This window comes from Miscanthus floridulus, chromosome 7 (assembly GCF_019320115.1).
Source record: "Miscanthus floridulus cultivar M001 chromosome 7, ASM1932011v1, whole genome shotgun sequence".
Taxonomy (NCBI): domain Eukaryota; kingdom Viridiplantae; phylum Streptophyta; class Magnoliopsida; order Poales; family Poaceae; genus Miscanthus; species Miscanthus floridulus.
Window position 1 is genome coordinate 114,513,899 of NC_089586.1, and position 21,995 is coordinate 114,535,893.

The following is a 21,995-nucleotide window of genomic DNA, read 5'->3' on the forward strand; positions in this document are numbered from 1 at the left end:
ACACGCACTGTATTCAATCCCGTGCACACAAGCTCAAACATATTCTTCAAGCACACACAAGCACTGCCCTGCACACAACCATGTCGATCATTCATCACACATAGAGTAGACCAAGTCACATCTCAACTTGGTCTCAATAGGCATCTGTATACATTTCTTTTTATATATACACATCGGGCACAGTACAACATTTATTAATTCAATTATCTTTGTCAGTTTAAGGATGACCGCCTAATTTATGCTGACAACATTCAGAGCACTGCGGTACAGCAGACCCAACACTCGTTTGGTTCCACATCAAGACAGGGAGTCAAGATACGAGTAGTTGTACAGGCGGCCGAACTGAAGCAGGCTGCCATACATCCTATCCCACACACCAACGAAAAGTGTGTCAGTGTCTGGGCTGAACGACGTACCGGATATCTCGCCAAAGAAGTCCAGCTCCTGCCTTTTGTTGTAGTCACTCTTCACATCGTAGATGTGCACAAAGTCAGCAGGTTCAGCCATGGACATGAACTGGCCATCCGAGGTGAAGCGGATCGACCGGATGGCTCCAAGGTTACCCCTCAACACATGGACGGATTTTGAGAGATTCCTCACGTCCCAGATTCGGCATGTCTTGTCTTGGTTGCCAGTAGCAAATGTTCGCCCATCAGGGCTCCAGGCCGATGCAAATGAATAGTCCCGATGTCCTTTTATGGAATGAAGCGTCTGCATCCAGAAGCAAAATCAAATGGTCAACTGGCCTAATTCACATCATTACAACACTTTTACACAGTCTGGTAACCTGAGCTTAGTAAACCATATTGATTAGTGATGGTACCTTTCCAGAGTTGGCATCAATAAGTAGACCATCAGGATCATCCCCCACAATAACAACTACCTTTCTGTCAGGACTCAACGAAGTATGCTGCATCAACAAACTACAAGTAAACACAGATACAGCAACAAAAATAATGAAGAATTGCACTAAACTTGACCTACTCCCTTCATTCCAAATTATAGCTCACTTTATCTTTGTTCTAAGCCAAGCTTCTTTAACTTTTGACCAAGTTTTCTAGAAAAAATGCACCAACATCTACAACATCAAATCAGTCTCATTAAATTTTCATCAAATGTCTTGATGGTGCATTTATTTGAACTTTACTTTGGAACAAAAAGAACTTATTTGTGAAATTCATACAGATGTTGGACCCATTTATCCTCTACATTATGTTAGAAAAGGTGACAAGGAAGAGGGAAGCTAAGGATCCCATGTCCAGAATGGCCAGGTATATTGAAGGGTGCCAGCAGTGCATGTCACTTTTCTTTTATTATTAATTCTGTATCCAGAAGATGGAAGCCTACTATGTCATCTGCGGCAACAGAAATGTAAAGGCATTTTGGATTTGTTCTACAAACCAAGTATAGGTTTATGTCTCGGTATTGCTAGATTCACCAACAGCTATAACCAATAGGTCAAAAACATGCCCAAGAAAGTAGAACAAGCTGATAATACAAGCACAACTATGGGGCATATGAAATAGCAATGAAGTCTGTATTCTGTAAATTTTATTTGCTGGCAGCATGTGTAGAAAGATGTACCTTGTAATGATAGCACCAACAAGAAGATCCAAATATAGAACATAAAGGTAATAGAAATAGCTAAGAAACCAAAGGAACCTACATTCACTGGCCATTCAAACTGAAAATGCTTGAATAGCTGGAATCTCTCCATGTCATAGTATCTCAAACCAGAGTCGTTATTTGATGCGATGAAGTGAACGGCGCCACTGGGGGTGCAAAAACAGAATAAAAATGAATATGTGTTCGGTGAGATAGCATCTTTAGTGACACAGATAGGAAGTTACCTAGAGGTATTAAATATCTCAACCGCATTTGTAATAGCATTATCATCATAAGTTGTTCGACAGCAAAAACTAATACCTTCCCGATCAAGGTGCTGCAACAGAAGCCAATCAATTGAACAAAAGATCAGTACACAGAAACATTAACCATGTAAACACATGCACAACATCCATCAGCTCGTTAGTAAAATATGACTGGATAGTAAATTTATATGGATCAAAACTAGATATTATGCGGCCTAATGTAGCGAAGCTGTTGGGCAGACCATTTATTACCTGGTGCCCAATCCAGAATCTACCCATTTCCATTGACTAATTTTACCCATCCCCATGGATATGCCCAATGGGTATGGACTATGGGTATGTCCGTTTCTGCCGAAATTTTTATTTTTTAGCCCTTTTTTTGAAATTTTTCACAAATATGCCCCTGGGGGTATGATTTCAAAATTTGGACCCTTAGCTCGGCGCCTTACACTTCTCGGCGCCATCGTTGCTGGCGCCGAGGTCGGGGCCACGTTGGCGGCGTGGACGCTGATATGGCAACCAGCTCGGCGCCGTGGATCTTGGCGCCGAGCTCGGCGCCAACAATCATGGCGCCGAGCTCGGCGCCAACAATCATGGCGCCAAGCCCACTCTTACGTATGGGCCCTCCCTTCCTTTCTCTCTTTCTCTCTACCGAGCCGAAACCGCTGCCGCACCGCCGCGCCCGCCGCCTCCGCGCGTTGCCCCGGACGTCCTCGCTCGCGCCGGCCACCGCGCCCGCGCCCGCCGTCCCTGCCCGCGCCCTCGGCGGACGGCCCCGCCCGCGCCGGCCCCGCGCCTGCGCCCCCGCGCCCGCGCCGACCGTCCCCGCCCCCCCCCCCCCCTCGGCAGCCGTCCCCGCCCACGCCCGCGCCGTCCTCGGGCCCTGCAGCGCCAGGTAAAAATTGTGAATATGCAATGTAGGTACTTAGTTAGCTTTGATTGTAATATAGTAGTTCGATTATTTGTTATTTACTAGTTAATGTGATGACTTAGGTAGTTGATTTAGTTAGTGATCTAGTGAGATAGATATGTAGATAGATAGAAACATATATACATAGGTACATAGATATAATTAGATATGTAGATAGAAAGAAACATAGATACATAGGTACATAGACATAGCTATTTTGTGAGAATATTGTATATATATGTAGTTATTATCTTATTTACTTAGTTTGTAGTTAGAAAGTACTTGTTAGGTACTATCTATCGTCTAATTTAGACTAAAGGACATGCGTTTCGTTATGTGTTTGAACTAGATGGACAATCTAGTGATCATGTATCATGGAGGCACCGTTGAGTGCGATCGCTATGGATATGTTGAGTTTGTTGACATGCAAAGCGTGCCTGTGCTATTCAATGATAGGCCTTCATTTAGTGAGATGGTTACAAGAGCTCGGGAGGAGCTGCATTGCCTTGAAGATGATGATGATGGCATTGCAGTTAAGGGTGTACTGCACCTAGGTTCTCCCAACATCCTCAGGCGAATGATCCCAATTGGGTATGCGGATTAGTGGAAGAACTATGTGAGATCGGCTATGAAGAGCCAGCTGCAATGTTTGGACGTGGTTGTGCGTCGGGTGTTAGTTGATCCCATCCCTCATGGGTTTTCCTCACCAATTGGTCAGCAGGCACACTTCGACCCTCCCGTCCCGGAACCTGATATGGATGTGGAGGTTGCACCTACGGTTCTCGATGCTCAATCTGCCCCCAATCAGGTAGTTGGAGATGTTTGTCAGACTCATGTTGTGGCAGAACCTCCTCATGAGATCCTTTTGACACAGAATCATCCGAGTAAGTGTCTTATCCGCATGATTATTGGGAGCTTACCCCCTTCCTTACATCAATTTCTTTCATTCTTTCCTCATTTCTTTACTTATGTTGCAGGAGACATTCCTGACAATGTGGATGTGCCCCTTGTTGCTACGCAAGTGCACTGTGGAGATGGATTCCGTGGCTCCAATAGTATCGAAATTATGAATGATTCAGAGCCATATGAGATGGCAAGGGCTCCTGATTCTGATGATGATCGCCCTGTTGGAGAGCTGACAGAAAGTGATGTTGAGATGCTGAGGCGTATCTTTCCCGACCGCCGTGATCCAAGAGTTCATGAGTTCAGCGATCTTGCTCATTCCGATCAGGCATGTGCACAAGGACGTGATGACGAGCTCCTAGAAGCTCCTGAGACCGGCCCTAACATGGTAATTGAGAATGAAAGGGTATTCAAAGACCTCCCTGCATTGAAGAGGTGGTTGCAGACGTTTGTAGTGATAAGAAAAAGACCTTACAAGGTCTTACATTCATATGCAGAGCGCCGTTACACAGTTATGTGTGACAAGGAACGTTGCCCATGGAGGGTTTGTGCAAGGAAGCAAAAGGTCACCGGAAAGTGGAAGATCACAAAAGTTGTCGGGCCACACAATTGTTCTGACCATGTGCTGACACTGAAGCATTGACAGTTGACATCTACCCTCATTGCCAAGCGGTTGATGGGAATATTGTAGGGAGAACCCAACATGAAGGTTAAGACAATTATTAGGACCGTTGAGGCGTTGTGTGGAGGTTATGTGATAACTTATGGTAAAGCTTGGACGGCTAAGCAGCGAGCGTTGAAGATGATATATGGGGATTGGGAGGATGGGTATGAGCAGCTGCCAGTACTTTTCAATGCAATCAAAGCGGTGAATCCGGACATGCATTATGAGTACATCCCAAAACCAAATGCATGGAAATATGGGATGCAGATATTCTTCCGTGCTTTCTAGTGCTTCCCTCAGTGTGTCGAGGCCTTTAGGCACTGTCGTCCCGTCTTCTCCATTGATGGTACGTTCTTGATTGGCAAATATCAGGGCACACTTCTTATAGCCATATCCTGTGGCGTGAACAACAAGTTGGTTCCTTTGGCATTTGCTTTGATTGAGGAGAACAATGACAGTTGGGGATAGTTCTTGAGTCTAGTCTGGATACATGTGGTTGGGCTTGGCAGAGAGGTTGGCGTCATATCTGATAGGCACCAGGGCATACTTAATGTCGTGCGAGAGCAGATAGAGGTAAGCACCTTTGCACCATTGTTGGTGTACTCGGCACCTTGTCGAGAATCTACTCCGGAAGGATGATGTGAAGGATAACTTTGATCTGTTCCTGGAGGCTGCTCGACAGCTTAAGGAGAATTTTTTTTAATTTTAACGCTTTTTGGAAACTAATTTTAAATCTAACACGGCCGGGTTTTTTTTAAACTAACACTTTTGGCCGTGCCTATTTCCCTGGTGCAGCCAAATACCTGTGCCGCACCATGCATGGTGACGCGGCACAGAGCTGACGTGGCGGCAACCGGGTCCGCTGACCGCTAACGGGCCAGGGCCTGCCGCGCCACCGATCTTGGCGCGGCAGTGCCGCGCCACGAAGCATGGCGCGGCTGCGCCAAATAAAACCCCGCAGCGAGGCCGCCCGCCCGCCCGCTGCCCTGCCTGCCCGCCCGCCGCCAACCGCCTCTGCCCCGACGCCGCGCAGCTCCAGCGGCCGCCTACGCCGCACCCGCCTGCCCACGCCGCGCCCGGCCACTCCTGCCGCGCAGCGCCCGCGCCGGCCACGCCCGCCCGCCCACGCCGCGCCCGGCCAGTCCCGCCGAGCAACGTCCGCGCCGGCCGCGCCACGTACGCCGGCACGTCAAGGCCGTCAGCTCCTAAGGTACCTCCCTCTCGATTTCATGTTATTTTGATTATTATTATTTTAGAATAATTAGTGATTGAGGATAATTAGTGATTTATGATAGTAATTTAGGATAGTTAGGGTATTATGATTGTTATTGATTTATGATAGTTTGTCAAATTTAGGATACTTACTGATTTAGGATAGTTAGGTTAGTGAATTTGTTTGTGATTTACATAGGTAGTTTTTAGGTTCGAGGTTGTGTGTTCTAGTATAGTTAGGAATTTGGATTTAGGGATTGATTAGGTATTTATTAATTAGTTTATAGTTAGTTATTTAGTTATGGATTTTGGGTATACCTACTAGTTTACAAACGTCGATACTTACTAGTGCGTTATACGTCAATTTTGATGATTTCATGAAGTTTCATCAAATGCTTATATTCCTAGTGAAGTTGTTTATGTTACAAGTGTGTGATATGTCTGTTAATGTTACTTTGAATATATATATGTGCTTTCATTTTGTGTTCATATTGCATAACAAGTAGTTTAAATTTTACAATGCTACATAATGTTAATTTGAATACTCTAACGCTTTTTTTTATCAATTTGTAACAGGCTGGCCCCACCCACGCAGCACCCGTTGTACCTCATTCTTGAGGTGGAGTACGACGACCAGCACCAAGCACATATCTTGAGTGACAACGACGCAGAGGTGGCCTTGCCTCCTTTGAGGCCCCGCACGTTATACCAAGGCGCACCAGTGGAACGAGCGTTACGCGCCGTACATACGGCGTGCTGGCTTCCTCGAGCTTGTCCGTGTTGTCAACCACAGTCTTCCACCTCTTGACCCAGCACTACTTACTGCAACTGTAGACAGGTGCGAGTGCGTTCTTTGTACGTAAACTTTCTTTTAACAAATTTGAGGCAAGTAACAGTCGTTCTATTCTTATATCAAGTGGAGGCCTAAGACCCACACGTTCCACCTAACTTGTGGCGAGATGACCTTGACCATGCAGGACGTGAAGGCTATTTTTGGCCTTCGGTTGGGAGACTTTCAATGACAGAGATAGTTGACAACGATCACTGGAGGGAGTTGGTGGCTCAGTTTACTGGCTTTCTTTCACCGGATGACGAGGCTTCTAAGAAAAATAAGTGAGAAATTAAAGCTTATTTAATACTTGCATTGCTTTCCTGCAGCCATCGGGTCTCATTTTGTTTGATAAATTTCAGGAAAACTTCTGGTGTTTTGTCGTCCTGGATCACGGAGCGCTTTGATTACTTGGACCCACAGGCTGAGGAGGCTTAGATCGACAGGTTCGCTCGAGTTTGGCTCTGGCACTTTCATGGTGCTTTCCCCTTCCCAGACGCCTCGGGCAACACCATCAGCTAGATCTTGACATACTACGCCAGCCGTGGGAGAACATAGCGCCGTAAAGCTGGGGCAGCGCAGTCCTGGCATGGACGTATCGACAGCTATGTGTTGCCTGCCGTCGCACCTCAGTATACGCGAATCTTGGGGGTTGCTCGTACCTACTCTAGGTTTGGTGTTGGGAACGATGTGTAACACCTCTGGTGTTTTGACCTAGCACTAAAATTTGACATGTCATCATATGCATTGCAAAGCATTCATAAAGTAGAAAATTTTGAATGCATTCACTAAATAAAGTTTATTTCATAATGTTGTTATTTCATTTGATGTGTTTCAAAAACCCTAAATAAAGATCATGACCACAAGTGTCAAATTTCATGTGATCATGTGAGGCCATGTGTCATTTGACTCAAATAACCCTAATGGGCCATGTTACTGGTCAAAAATCAAAATTTAAATAAAAGGAAGACAAATCAAATTTGAATTCAAATTCAATTTATAAAATTCCTTTTTGCCCCTTTTTACTAATTCAAAATCCATGTGGAATTTGGGGTTGAGGCAAAAAGCAAAGTTGGAGATTATTTTATGTAGATCAACTTTGGTATTCAAAGTTTTTCAAGTTTACATATAAAATTTGGAGTAATTTTGAAATGATTCAAATGCTCAAATGCACCCCAAATTTAAATTTCAAAATGGAGGCAGAATTTGAAAATATTTCTAGAAGCAAAGTTGTAGAGTTTGAAAAATTGAACAACTTTCATTTTTGGAGATTTTCAACTTCTTTAGAAAATTTGTGAGTAATTTGAAAAATGGACGCAGTGGCAGTTCTGTAATTATTTCAAAAATCAACCTCCACCTCTCTGCTTGCCGCCGGCGCCACGCGGAGGTCACCGCCGATCGGATTTCGCCGCTTCTTCGCACGTTGACACGCAGCCGGTGCCGTGGCGAGCGCGGGCGTGCGCTGTCGACGCTGGGCAACACCTTCCCGGCTATAAATAGCAGCCGCCGCCGTCGTCATTCCCGTTTTTCCCCTTCTGCTCTGCTCCGCCACCAGCTTGCTCCGCCGCTCGCCGTAGCCTCCGTCAAGCAGCATCCGTCGTGCCCAGCTACGCCTACGTGATCACCTCGGCCTTGCGCCTCTCTGCGGCTTGTCTACGCCACTTGGGTTGGCCGGAGTCGCCCAGCGCAACGCTTTCTTCCCTGAGACCGGCCGGAGCTCCGTCATCATCGCCTCGACGTGGCCAGGCCGTTCCAGACCGTCTCCGGCTTCACCGAACGTACCGGCGTGACCGTGGTGAGCTACTGAGCGCGATACTTACCTTGTTTTAGACTCTACTGCGCCATTGTCGGGGTTACGCCGTGAGCCGTCGTGCTCGAGCCGCCATGGCCGGTGTGGAGCCTTCTCCGGCGCGCCTTCTTCCGATCTGAGGGCTAGGATGAGTTCGTAGGAGTGTGTAGGTCATTTGGGTGCGGTCTGCCTCGCCGGAGCGTCACCGTCAGCGCATTTTGGGGCCGGCCAGTGAGGGCAGCGCCGCCGTGACTTCTTTGAGTCACTGACAGTGGGGCCTGGCTGTCAGTGCGAGTGAGGAAGAAGAACAGTGAAAATTTTTATTTTCTGAATTTGTGAATAGTGCTGAAACTTTGGGAATTTGTAGGAAATTCATGATAGCTCCAAAAATTCTGAAATTTTGTGTGTAGCTTCTGTACATGTTCTAGTATGATTTAAAAATTTAAAACTTGAAATTTGAATAAATTTTTAATGTTCAAATATTCAGTCCATTAATTGAAAAATGCAATTTCCATGATTTTTTGTAGGTCACTGTATAATTCCAAAAATTATGAGATTTATTTTGGTACATTAATTTGTTATAAGAAAGCTTACATAAAATTTTCAGGTCATTTGGAACAAGTTCATTTTTGGGCTTAATTCCAGATTAATTCAAAAATAGATAAAGACAAACCCTAAGTGTTGAATAGTGTTGGATCTTGTTTTGGTCATATTTTGTGACTAGTAGGGTTTCAAGATCCATTTGGTCAAGTCACATGTGTGGTTCTTAATAGTAGGATTGCAAGTTGGTTTTGTTGGCTTGCAACTGTACCGTAAAATAAAATCTTTTGCGGGGTGTTTTTACATTTCATGTACCATGAAAGCATCATTTTTACATTATCATCATGTTAAAGCATATGTTATCGTTTCGTGTAGAACCTGAGAGTGAAACGATTCTAGTTGAGCAAGTTCTGGAAGAATCCCCAGTTGTCACGGGATTCGATAATCGTGGTACTGATACGGAACCTGAGATCGTCAACGAAGGCAAGCCCCGGTTTATGCATTAAGCCATTACCTTGTTTACTTTGAAAAGTTTATCACCTATGTTACTTATTGCATTAAGTTGTTTAATTCAAATATTACCTACTTGATGCATTACCTACCTTGATAATTGTTTACCATCTTTGAAGATGTTTTCATTTATAAAAGCGTAGTATGCTTAGTATGCTTTACGGTAGGCTTTCAAAGTAAAAGTTTTGATACAATCAAAGATGGCATACTGGCCAAAGAAAGAAAGAAGATAGAATAAATTAGAGACTAGTCGGGTGACTTATTTTGAATTTTTGGGTAATGTTGCCGGCTATGTCGCTTAAAGGCCACTCATTGTGGATCTTCTGAACGAGACACTTTGTAGTACTGGTCATATACTCCGGTAAGCCTACTTCGGCTAATCCAATACTAAGACGAATGCCCACACACTGGGAGTGGAGAGATGGCGGGAGTAGCGTGTACCCTCGTGGCTGGAATGTGGCCGGATTTGAGGTATGCTGTGCTCTTTGGTGGCGTGGAGACGGCTTAGTATAGGAGGATCCGGTAGCGAGGTTGATGTATGCAAGATTAAGTTCTACATATGTCGTGTGATAAGGAATCCCCAGCTGGGACTTAAATCAATTCGAATTGTCGGTGCTCCGCAGATATGGAGACTCGATTCATTACAGAAGCAATGCAGGACTGGTGAATTACTAAAACATGAGAAAAGAATGAAATGAGAAGGAATAGAATATGGGAAATGTACATTTAGTTTGAGATAATGAACTAAAAGGACTTAGGGGTAAAACTGAAAAATAGGATAAGAATAGTAAGCTTTTGGCAAAGTACTTTGAATTTTGCTACATCCTTACCTTGTCCCAAACCCCTGCATCTCTAAAGTCTTACACCCCGTTACGTCGGGTTAGTCTTGTTGAGTACCTTTGTACTCAGGGTTTGTTAACCCTTGTTGCAGGTGTGTCGGGTACCGCGAGAAGGGGTACCCTAAGCAAGACCCAAAAAACAACTGCTTAGACTTCGTAAAGATCGAAACCAGCTAAACGCTGCCGGCCTCGGCCGATTCTCCGACTCGCCCGAGGCTCCAAGGGCCTCGGCCGATTCTCCGACTCGCCCGAGGCCCATCGCCGCGGGCCTCGGCCGATTCTCCGATTCGCCCGAGGCCCCCTCACTACTGACCCCGAGCGATTCCCCGCCAAAGGCCTCGGCCGGGCCACCGACCCTCCGTCTCGCGCAAGGCAGGCTCGGCAGCACTCCGCTGCCTCTTCATTCTCCCGTCCCTCTGACAAAACGTCGTGTCGCATCAACTCAGCCAACTGCTGCCCCTGACGACAACGGCATGCTCGGCACAGTACAGCAGAATGGCCGATGGGACAGGAGGCAGGACTGGGCAGGGGTTACCCGCCACTGTACTATCCACCGTGCACATGGGTTGACGCCCATGCCTCACTGTGCTGCCAACTCCTGCTCCGAGGACAACGCAGCGTGGGAAGCCACGTCTGGGCTACTGTGGCCTCGAAATCAGTACCCAGGACCAATAATTCCCTCCAAGGCCTCGGCAGTTTGCTTCAGGGGCTCGACAGCCTGGGGACCCATGTCCGCCACGCCCCCCGCGATGGCTTGGCCTCGGCACCTACAGAACCACGGCCCCCTACGACGTCATCACGCGATGACCTGCACGTCCCTTGGACTGGGCAGGGGTTACCCGTCACTGTGCTAACCACCATGCACATGGTTGACACCCATGCCTCACTGTGCTGCCAACTCCTGCTCCGAGGACAACGCAGCATGGGGAGCCGCGCCTGGGCTACTGTGGCCTCGGAATCAGTACCCAGGGCCAACAACTCCCCCGAGGCCTCGGCAGTTTGCTTCACGGGCTCGGCAGCCTGAGGGTCCATGACCGCCGAGCCCCCCACGATGGCTCGGCCTCGGCATCTGCAGAGCCGCTGCCCACTACGACGTCATTACACGGTGACCAGCACGTCGCCCGCCATGTCCTGCATCAAGCTGTACTGGAGCCCCACGACGCACAAGATCAAGTATGACCGGCGTGTCACTTCTGCACGACAAGGACGGAGCCACTCCATCGACCGTACCACAACAACAGTGGCCGGCTACAGGGCTCGGGCACGACACCCCATTTGCAGAAGCGCTATGTAGCAACCTATGTACGTTCCCGGTCCTCCCTTAGAGTATAAAAGGGAGGGACCGGGGCCATTTCTAGGGGACGAGAAAGACGAACACACCGATAGAACCACGCACTCCTACGCTGCTTGGGAACAACGCCTCAAGCAGCCTGCACCACCCACGCCGAGACCTGGGGCTAGTCCCCTCTCTCACCTAGCTTGTAACCCCCTACTACGAGCACTCCGGTGCAAGGAATACAAGATCGATCTCTCGGACTGGACGTAGGGCCTCGATTGCCTGAACCAGTATAAACCTTGTGTCTCTTTGCACTACCATCCGGGATTAAGGGCACGCAGCACAGATTCACTCGTTGGTTGAGGGACCCCTGGTTCCAAAGCACCGACAAGGTGAGTCGCATGCGCAGGCTTGTTTTGGTCCCTGCTACATGTCTGTGTTTGAAGTCAATGACGATGAGGAGTGATGAATGGCCTTTGGACAAGCACTAGTTTGTATGATAAATAAAGTTAATGTAATATTATCCCACTACTATGGTTGTATGACACTTATGGTATTGTAAGTTTGAAAACAACTGGTTTGTAATTATGTTATCTTAAGACTTCCGCTATCTTTTACTCTGGTGTATATTTGAATAAACTGTTGTAATCTGCAATGACTGTGATTGGGATCCTGTTTGAAAAGAGAATCGTGGATGATTCGGGTTTCCCGAGGACACCCGACAGACCTGTTGAGTTGTTGGGAACTCGTGTACGCTATCCGAGGTCTGTTAAGACAACGATAGGTGCACGTGGGCCCAATTCCTTAGGAGGTTCTGCCACACGATGGCCCGTTGGGAGGCCCCTTAATACTGGTTTACCGGTAAGTACTTCGGTTCATTATATTCTTTGATATGGTTACATATGATGAGTTTATTAATGGCTAATTCATTATCGTGTTCAATGCAGCACTGGAACGGACAGGATACACTCCCTACAGCTCTGTTTATCTGGACGGAATCTGAGTTAGTTAGAGGGAATGCGAGGCGCAAGTACAGGAAGTGCACGAACGGTCTCGACGTCCTGACACAGCACCAGGTTACGCTCTCTTCACTATCATACATGTGTCTTGTCCGATCTACACTATATCACAGCCTAACTCAATTATAAAATGTTCAGGTGCATTGGTGTCCTTAGGATGCTCCGGAGCTCCAATACTATCTCAGTCTTGTCACTAGGGACGAGTATCGCTACAACGTCCCTCTTATTTTTTTTCCACGTGGTCGAGATTCACATGCCCGTCAAGGTCTGCAGACAGTTTGGAAGAATGATAGACTGTCCACCACCGCTTTACTCCACCAACCAAGGATTGCACGAGTGAGTTATCGATTAATAACAGAGCTACAATTCAGAGGTGTGTGTGGTACAACTAACATCGTTTTGTTGTAGGTATGACCGCAGGAAGAGGTACAAGACCAAGGATTGGCGCGTGACACACAACGCGCACATCCACTTGTGGGAGACCAGGGAACGGCAGCCGGTCCATGTGGGTCCTCTACACGACCAGCACACCTTCGACGAGTACCTGCGCTGGCTTCATAGGTCTACGAGGACACATATCAAGCCCCCGTACACTGAGAAAGCAATTAACGAGGACTCGGAGGAAGATGTGATCGAAGATGTATACGACGTTGCCACTAGAGATGACAACTACAGAGCGCCCCGCTACAAAGATACGTGGTAAGATACTTGAATGGTATAATTTGTTATCCATTTGGTATTAAGTATGTATACTAAAACTGTTCAACCGCGTTTCTGTACCCAGGCGACACAATTGTCGAGGCTATCCAACGAAGCAGCATACCGGCTTCACGAGTCTAGAGGGCTGAGGCTAGGCGTTCTCGCGACTTTTATGGAGGTAAACATAAACTTGTCCATTCCGAAAATGTTTGTTCAGTGTATATGCGTTTGGGAAATGCACTAACTTTAACGTCTATTTATGCAGAAGGTGAAGAAGAGCTGCAGAAAGCTAGCTCAGAAGCTGAGCTGCATGGACACTCCTTATGAGGAACCGTCACTCCCGGCGCGGTCGGGTGGCACGTCTTCAGCCTCTTTGAGGACACCAGCCGGCTTTTCTCAGCAGATGACAGATGCCACTTCCACGGTGCGTACACCACCACATCATAGCGCTGGCAAGAACCCTACAACCGAAGACGAGGAGGACGACGATGATCAGTGGGAAGATTGGCCGCAGGACGAGATCGGCATGTCTCAGCTAGGTGGTGCTCCGCTTGCTACCCAAGGAGCCTCACAGGTACTAACAAAGGTAGTTTCTTTAAATACTTAGGCTACATGAACTAACGATCATAAAGAATTCTAAGTAATCATGCATATCACAAACTTGCAGGGTACGAGCCGTACGCACCGGCAACGCAACAACACCGACATTGACTACACTCCCAATGTGTTGCCAACAAATCCAAAGAGACAAAGGCGTTCGAGGGATTCTTACACTCCTGGGTCTTAGTTTGTTAGGTTGAACTATTATTGGCGTCCGAAACTTGCAGGCTTAATTGGTTATGTTATGTCGAACTTATGTCAAACCAATTAAAATGTTATGTGGCAGCTTGTCAACTTATGTTATTTGCTTCATATCCGTTTCAATGCGTCGCGTCATCACTGCTTGCGAGATTAAGTAGCAACTAGTTTGAAAACTGGCAGTCCCAGGGTATCTCGACGCCGGTGGCCGACGTCTTGTGCGAGGGGTCGAGAAAGCCGGGGTCTATGGTCGCGTCGCCGCCGATCCTACAATATGGGGCCAAAAATATCATTGACTTATCAAATTCTCTATTCGGCCGTGAAATTTTTTTAACAAAATATAAAAACAAATTCATTATTGACTTTACGTTACTTAGAATAACTCCCACTATCGGCGCGACGCGTTCCGGGATGGCGGCGGGCGCAGCGGCCAGGGTTGCTTGCTGCTCGGGCAGGCATGACTAGCAGCGGGGTTTTATTTGGCGCAGCCGCGCCATGCTCCGTGGCGCAGCACTGCCGCGCCAAGATCGGTGGCGCGGCAGGACCTGCCCTGTCAGCGGTCAGCGGACCCGGTTACCGCCACGTCAGCCCTGTGCCGCGCCACCATGCATGGCGTGGCACAAGCATTTGGCCGCGCCAGGGCAATAGGCGCGGCAAAAAGTGTTAGTTTTAAAAAAACGGCCGTGTTAGATTTAAAATTAGTTTTCAAAAAGTGTTAAAATTAAAAAAAACCCTTGAGGACAAGTACTTTCAGAAAAAGTTGGAGCAGGTCAGAACCTCATCAAATGCAGAAGGTAGACAATGGCTCACAGGTTTGATGAGGGATTTGAAGAAATGGACAAGAGTTCACGACGCCGGTGGATGGAGGTACGAGTTTCAGTGCAGCAACATGGCGGAGTCATTCAATAAGTTGCTATTGGGGATACGTGGTATGCCCGTGAATGCAATCGTTCAATTCACCTTCTACAAGCTTGTTGTCTGGTTCAACGATAGACACGCCCATGCATTGAAGTTGCGGAGTGATGGAGAGATATGGGCTCCGAAACCAAAGGCACACCTAGAGAAGGCAAATGAAAGGGCTGGCACACATGAGGTTACATGCTTTGACCGCGCCACAAGGACTTATCAGGTCGAGCATAGAGACGGTACAACGTCTAACGGCGAGGTCCGAGAGTCGAGGATGCATGTGGTTATCCTCCAAGATTTCAAATGCACTTGTGGTAAGCCAAGGCAGTACCACTTTCTATGTTCCCATTTGGTGGCAGCAGCTAGTCATCGCAACTATAATATCGAGAGCAGGATACCTCACGAATTCAGTGTCGACACGCTTGTGCACACATGGAGCCCCCGCTTCGTGCCTTTCTGGGACCCTGGAGAGTGGCCTCCATATGATGGACCAAAGTACATTGCAGATTCAGCTTACCGTTGGAACAAGTGTGGATCAAGGAAGAGGACGAGGCACAGGATGGTTATGGATCAGATACCCAGAAGAACGAGGTGTGGGAGAGGAACCACATTTCTTACTGACCCCGAGCAGTACGAGTGCGGCAAGTGTGGTAGACTAGGCCACAATTCACGCACTTGCCATTGGCAGATTAGTGAGGTGCGACTATAGATTGTTTTCATTATTTCATATTTGTCGTATTCATTTAATTAATTATGCATGTCTCAATTTATGCATGTAATTGTGTCAATTAATTGTACATTTCTAAGTTCATGTTTCATTGTATATTGAATTTCTATTTCATTGACTTTTTCTTAGGATGGCGCAATTCCACCGGCTCGACCCGACGTACGAGGCGACCCACCGAGGGCATCTCAGCGCGGAGGGACAGGTAATAATCTATACGTTTTGTTCAATTTTTTGTGAGCGTACATGTGTTCGTGAAGTAACGGGAGACTATGTTTTATTCCATACAGGACCTTCCGCTCCTTCGTCCTAGAACCCACAATGGGTTCTTGGACATGCAGTACGACAACAGGTACACTCCTTTCCTGCAAAGAGCTGGCCTAGATGTCATCTCTTTTCAGGTTCGTCGTGGATTGCCCAAGTTCAACTTAGCGGCCATAACTATGTTGGTTGATAGGTATTATCTTTAATCATTGCCTCCATTCATGGCCATTTGTTCATGCGCTTGCCTTTTTGACATGTAATCTTGCTTTGTCTAAAATGTAGGTGGCGGCCGGAGACTCACAGCTTCCACTTACCTTTCGGAGAGATGACAGTCACGCTCCAGGACTGTCAGAAGATGCTAGTCCTGAGGATTCACGACAACGCAGTTACTGGACAGTGCAGGTCAGAAGGTTGGAGAGCATGAGTAGAGGCCTTCCTTGTGCGTGAGGTTGGCGAGCAAGGGGCTCGCACTTCTGGAGTTCTAATCTCCTGGCTCCGACAAGAGTTCGCATAGTGCCCCGAGGAGGCAGATGAGGAGACAGTTGGATACTGTTGCGGCAAGAGCTCGGGCAGGAAGGTTGGGGGCCGGATTAAAACACCACCTCGCCGCCATAGATCCTGGCGCCAAGCTCGGCGCCAAGATCTACGGCGCCGGGATCTACGGCGCCAGGATCTACGGCGCCAAGCTGCCTGCCAAGTCATCGCCACATCTGCGTCGAGCCCAAGACCTCGGCGCCTGCAACGATGGCGCCGAGAAGTGTAAGCTCGGCGCCAGCAACGATGGCGCCGAGCTAAGGGTCCGGATTTTGAAATCATACCTCTAGGGACATATTTGTGAAAAATTTTCAAAAAAATGACTAAAAAATAAAAAAAATCGACCGTTTCTGCCCAAATCTTTCTTTGTTCCTGTTACTTACCTTGGGGATCTGAGAGCTTAACCATTCCAGAAGTGGAGATGAGTATATATAGAGCTAGAGAGCCTCATGGGGCGGGCCATATCGGCCTATAATATAAGAGCCTTCATACAGTTAACACCCCCCTTCAAACTCAAGGTGGAAGCGGAGGATTGGAAGCATTGAGTTTGATCAAGTGAAGCCGATGCTGCTCTCGAGTTTGTGCTTTAGTGAAAAAGTCCCAATTGCAACTCTGAAGGCACATACTGGAGAGAAATAGTTTTCTGTTGACAATGAGACCGAGTAAAGAAGGCATCCACACCAATATGCTTTGTAAGTTCATGTTTCACAAGATCATTGGCAATTTGTATGGCCCCTGTATTATCACAGAGAAGATGTGTGGCAACATCACAAGAAATACTAAAATCGGCCAACCACCATCGAAGCCATACAATCTCTGCATTAGTAGTAGCAAGCGCTCGAAGTTCGGCCTCCGTACTAGAACGAGATACAGCTGCTTGTTTCTTGGACTTCCATGCAATAGGAGAAGAGCCAAGAAGAATGCAGTATCCCATGAAGGAACGTCAATCTGTTGGGTCACTCGCCCAAGTGGAGTCCGAGTAAGCATGAAGCTAAAGCGGACTATCATGCGCATAGAATAAACTCTGAGATGATGTCCCCCGTATGTATCGCAGCACACGAAGTAAATGTCCAAAATGAACAGAAGTTGGGGCACAAACAAACTGACTCAAAATATGGACGGCATGAGCAATATCAGGCCTATAATATAAGAGCCTTCATAGAGTTAACAGTTCCTACATCAATCTCTGCGTGGACTAATTATCCATGTCCTGTGATTAATTCTCCCAGTGGCGCCAAGTCCCAGGCCGGCGACCATGGCCTGGCTGCGGTTGTTGTCGCCTGCATCCGCCACCAGTGTCAGTCCCCATCCCAAACTCGCACAGGCCGCAGCCAACGACAACCACGGCACCAGAATTATGGGGCAGCAAAGCAAACAACGCAGGCGGAGGAGAGCTGTCGCCAGTGGATTCCTGAGACATTCTTCCGCACCATCGATGCACGTCTCTTGGCCTCGCCTGACTAGCTGATACCTACTCCGTGCTCATCTGCACCATCCTTTTCTCTGTTGTTGTCTCTGCCTCCCTGGCCCCACGGGTCTACTTCACCATCACTGTCTCTCATGTTTAGAGTGGGTATGGGTGTAATGGGTAAAACCTGTTGATACCCTCCCCATATCCATTCTTTACTGGATAATCCATACCCTCCCCAAACAACACGGATATGGATTTGGGTACAGGGACTGGATACCCAGTGGCATCATTAGTCTAATGCGTGCATTATATGTCCAAGTTTCTACAGAGGATTCCAGTAGTAAGAATAGATAGTGTGCTGCGATCTTTAGGTGAACATCCAATAAAAGAATATATATATATACTACTATGTAGCTGGCTACAAAATAACTTATTATGTAGCCACTTTGAGTTACGATAATTACTATATTAATTTACAAGATTATAGTAACTCCTTACTAAGTGGTTTACTGTAACGTTATGGTAAATATTCCTATGTGTTATAGTAACCCAACTATCGTAAATATGTATTGACATTATCGTAAATTAGTATATAAAATTATCGTATATATATATATACACACACATACTGGTTAGCAGAGATAATGTGACCACAGTCCACAGCAAAGCTGCTGTGCCAACAGCTAGCACATCAATGGCTTGGATTCAATCGAACTTGATCCATAGTTGTTAACTTACTTTACAGATTAGCGTTGTTAACTTACTTTACAGATTAGCTCTCCTTGAAACCCACCAGCTACCAGTAAATTGTCCTTGACTGCCAAGGTACTAACTTGAGTCTGAGAAAAACCCTCTAATAAACTTCCTGCATGCTTCTGTACAACAATGCCCATCATCAGTATAAGTTGAATAACAAGAGAGGATGGGAAGACAACAGACAACAGAAAAAGAAAATGATATCATACCTCCCTTGGTGCCACATGTCCTTGGACGTTGATAAGTTCAGTATCCACACCACTCAATGCTGACCAGTGCCGAATTGAGTAATGTGATACTAGGTAGATGTCGTGCTTGGACGTAGCCCATACCAAATTCCTAAGCTGTAGGCACAAATCAGACTCTCTGTTTCATATTACACCAAAACCATATAAAAGAGAGGGCAACATTGATCAAAAGTTCAAGACCATTGCAATAGGTTAGTTAAAATGCAGGGAAATCTTAGTTTACTTTTGAAAAGCAAACATAGGCAGAACTGTGTAATTGGACCATGCAGACAACCCTGGTCCCTGAATATATTGAACCATTACCTCAGCATAATATCTCCAAATAGATGGAGTTGAATTACTACTGAAGGTGGCACAACCCTTCACACATTTAACAGGTGTACCTTGTGCTTATGTCACTGTGCATGGCTTGCATGCAAAGCTTGAGTATTTTTTGCGTAACTCAGTATACATCCAAGAAACCAACACAAGTGTGTCGGTGTTTCAATGTACATGCAGCTTCCTCTTGGAATCAATAGTTAGTTTGCAATCACAAACAGCGAGTTGAGTGAAATAGACTAGCAGTTAAGTCACAACTGAGATAATCTTGTAACTTCTTGCCATATATCAATATTTATGGAGAAATTGCTCTGCAGATATATTACAGAAAAAAAATCCAAGAGACAAAGTGACATTATAAGTACAAAATTGGTTTATGAAAAAATTATAGCACGCTCCTGTGAGGAAATGTCCAGAAAATTGGTGCGGTCTATCAACAAAATACCTTAACTCATAATTAACCTGTATCATATTCTATCAAAGGATTAAGAATACACAAAAGGGAGTTAACTCACCTGAAAATGTAGAATAGTTGATTTAACCGATCTAGTATTTCGTCTGAACTCATAGTACATTCCACCTTTCTCTGTTGGTTTGCAATCCTATACCAAGACAAGTGTCAACCACATGCGGATAGAAAATTTTACAAAGCCGAACTTCCAAAAAGAGTAAGAGGCAAACCTTCATAGCTTCTTCTCCAGAGTTAGGTACATTCTCATAATTTTTGTACTGTTCTAATCTGGACTGTCTGTATTTTTTACGGGTTATGTTTATCTGCTCCCAGGGTATTCCTTGAATGTCCCTTCCTTTTCTTGCATCCGCTGATGAAGTATCTGGGATCTTATCATTCTAAAGAGAGAGAGAAAAAAGACAATCACTTAGAGCAGTATAAGTGACTGTATAAGCAACTTGACCAATGTTCGAGTTGTAACACAAATGGTACACCATGCCAGGGCTGTGGAGGCAATGAAGTGCACAATAAACAATATAACATTGACTTTATTGGAATGGATTTTTTTGTCTAACACTTTATTGGAATGGATTGTATCATAGCTTCCAAGTCACACAGCGAGTTGAATCTCAAAATTCCTTTGCATGGGAAACCAGAGGGGTGGTACAATAGAAAGAAAAACCAAACTCATACAAAATTGCGTCTGCAAAGCTAGAAGATAAATATTGTAGAGTCATAGAATGAACCATGGACACGGCTATCATCTTATATACTATTATGCTTCCAAAGACAAACCCAAAATGACAGCAATTTACCAAGGGCTCAGACACCAAGACAGGCAACAACATAGCAAAGCCAACAGAAATTAAGGATAGAGAGGAGCAATTTTAGAAAGATAAAAGAGAAGATAGTAGCGAATCCATAATTTGGGTAATTGGCTAATTGCAATTTTCAGAAGACAGACATTTTGCAACTGTATGAGGACATCACTCTATATTAAAGAAAACAGACAACTGTAAGAGGCTATCAAGTACATGCAGTATGAAAAACAAGAACGTTGGTGTTCAATGGATTCAGTTAACTAATAAACACGGGCATGCACAATAAGTGGCTGAAACCAATCATTGGCAGGGGGGTCTCATTGGTTCAGTGTCTAGTCACGCACACTCGCTAAGCAATGGCATGCCAACTACATAAATGAAACACTACATCAGCATCCAAGATGATATGCTCTACATCAGGAGAACTACATGCTACCTAGCCAATAAGTTTTGCAAATGAGAAAAGCAGATAGCACTACTGTTACAAGCAGCATGTGGGGTATTGGTGCATCATGCGAAATAAATCTCTCATTGATTTGCTGCATATTGCGCTACTAGTAGCAATGTGGGGTATGTAAGAGATATGCTAAATCAGCATTCAAAATGATACAAGCTTGTAGGCACCAGTTGATAATGTTCTACTCGTCCAATAAGGATTGTGCATCTCAAAAGCTTTGTGAAGGCTCAATTGCACATGCAATAGATGACAAAAAGAAAATAAAACGCACCGGTTGGCCATAATCATTATCCTCTGCATCAGAATCCCTAATCCCTCGCTGCTCGTCTACCATGTCATCAGCAGGATCATCCATATCATAGTCATCCTCCATCTCATCAATGTCGTCGTAGTCATCATAATAATTGGACATTGATCCTCTCATACGAGAGAAGGTGTCCCCTGCCTGCAAACAAGAACCACCACGAATGACCATGCCATCCTGAAATCAGTTGCATATTTGCATTGACAAAAACATCCTAGCCCAATCAAAAATCACTGCACTCTTCGAAATTTGTGTTGGGCACATAACTCAGCGAATTCTAGCATTATACAATTTCGGATTCTAACATCAGGGGCGGACCCAGTACTTGTAATTCGATCAGATCCGGATACAAATAGTAAGTTAGGGTTCGGGTGCTCGGTTTCGCACAGCAGAAAGGGAAAACCAAGGGATGGGCGGCGTACCTTGTGGTACTCGTCGCCGGCGAAGGGCCCGAAGAAGACCTGGGCACCTGACGTAGGGCGTCAGCGACGGCCCCCCAGTCGTCGTGACGAGAGAGGGGGGAGGGAGCGCGTCTCCGCGCACGCTGGGGTGAAGAAAAGGCACTGATTCCTGGTTGGGTGGGGTGTGTGAGTGTGGTGGGTGGTGGAGGGCATTTACGTATTTTCCATTATTACGGATAGCATTTTACATGGTGCCTCAAAATCTTGAGGGTGGAGGCTATGGTTCTCGTCGTGTGAGCTTATTGCTCAGAATCAATCCATACTTTTTTTTATGAAACAGTATTTTTCTCTCATAATAATTTAGTCCTATAAATCAGCCATAGCAACAATAAGTCCTGCCGAACCAGACCTATAGTTATTCTGCAATTTACAGGAGGCTGTTTATCTATATTCTTTGCTCACTCCATTCCAGATCATAACAAGTCGTTCTGACTTTTTTAATAGTTTTTATTTACTATATTTTTCAAACGAATCACGTAGA

At 46.0% G+C, this 21,995-nt stretch overlaps 1 protein-coding gene across 1 annotated transcript; it reads right to left on the bottom strand.

The window, feature by feature from the left end:
* Positions 1-69: 69 nt before the first annotated feature.
* On the bottom strand, positions 70-21,620 carry LOC136467640 (uncharacterized WD repeat-containing protein C2A9.03-like). Its single transcript, XM_066466400.1, has 10 exons — positions 21,476-21,620; positions 21,021-21,194; positions 19,702-19,869; positions 19,536-19,622; positions 18,664-18,798; positions 18,463-18,573; positions 1,851-1,942; positions 1,667-1,772; positions 824-910; positions 70-711 (listed from the first exon to the last, which is right to left on the bottom strand). The coding sequence occupies exons 2-10, from the start codon at positions 21,171-21,173 to the stop codon at positions 298-300; spliced, it is 1,353 nt and encodes a 450-aa protein (XP_066322497.1). The 5' UTR covers positions 21,174-21,194; positions 21,476-21,620; the 3' UTR covers positions 70-297.
* Positions 21,621-21,995: the final 375 nt, after the last annotated feature.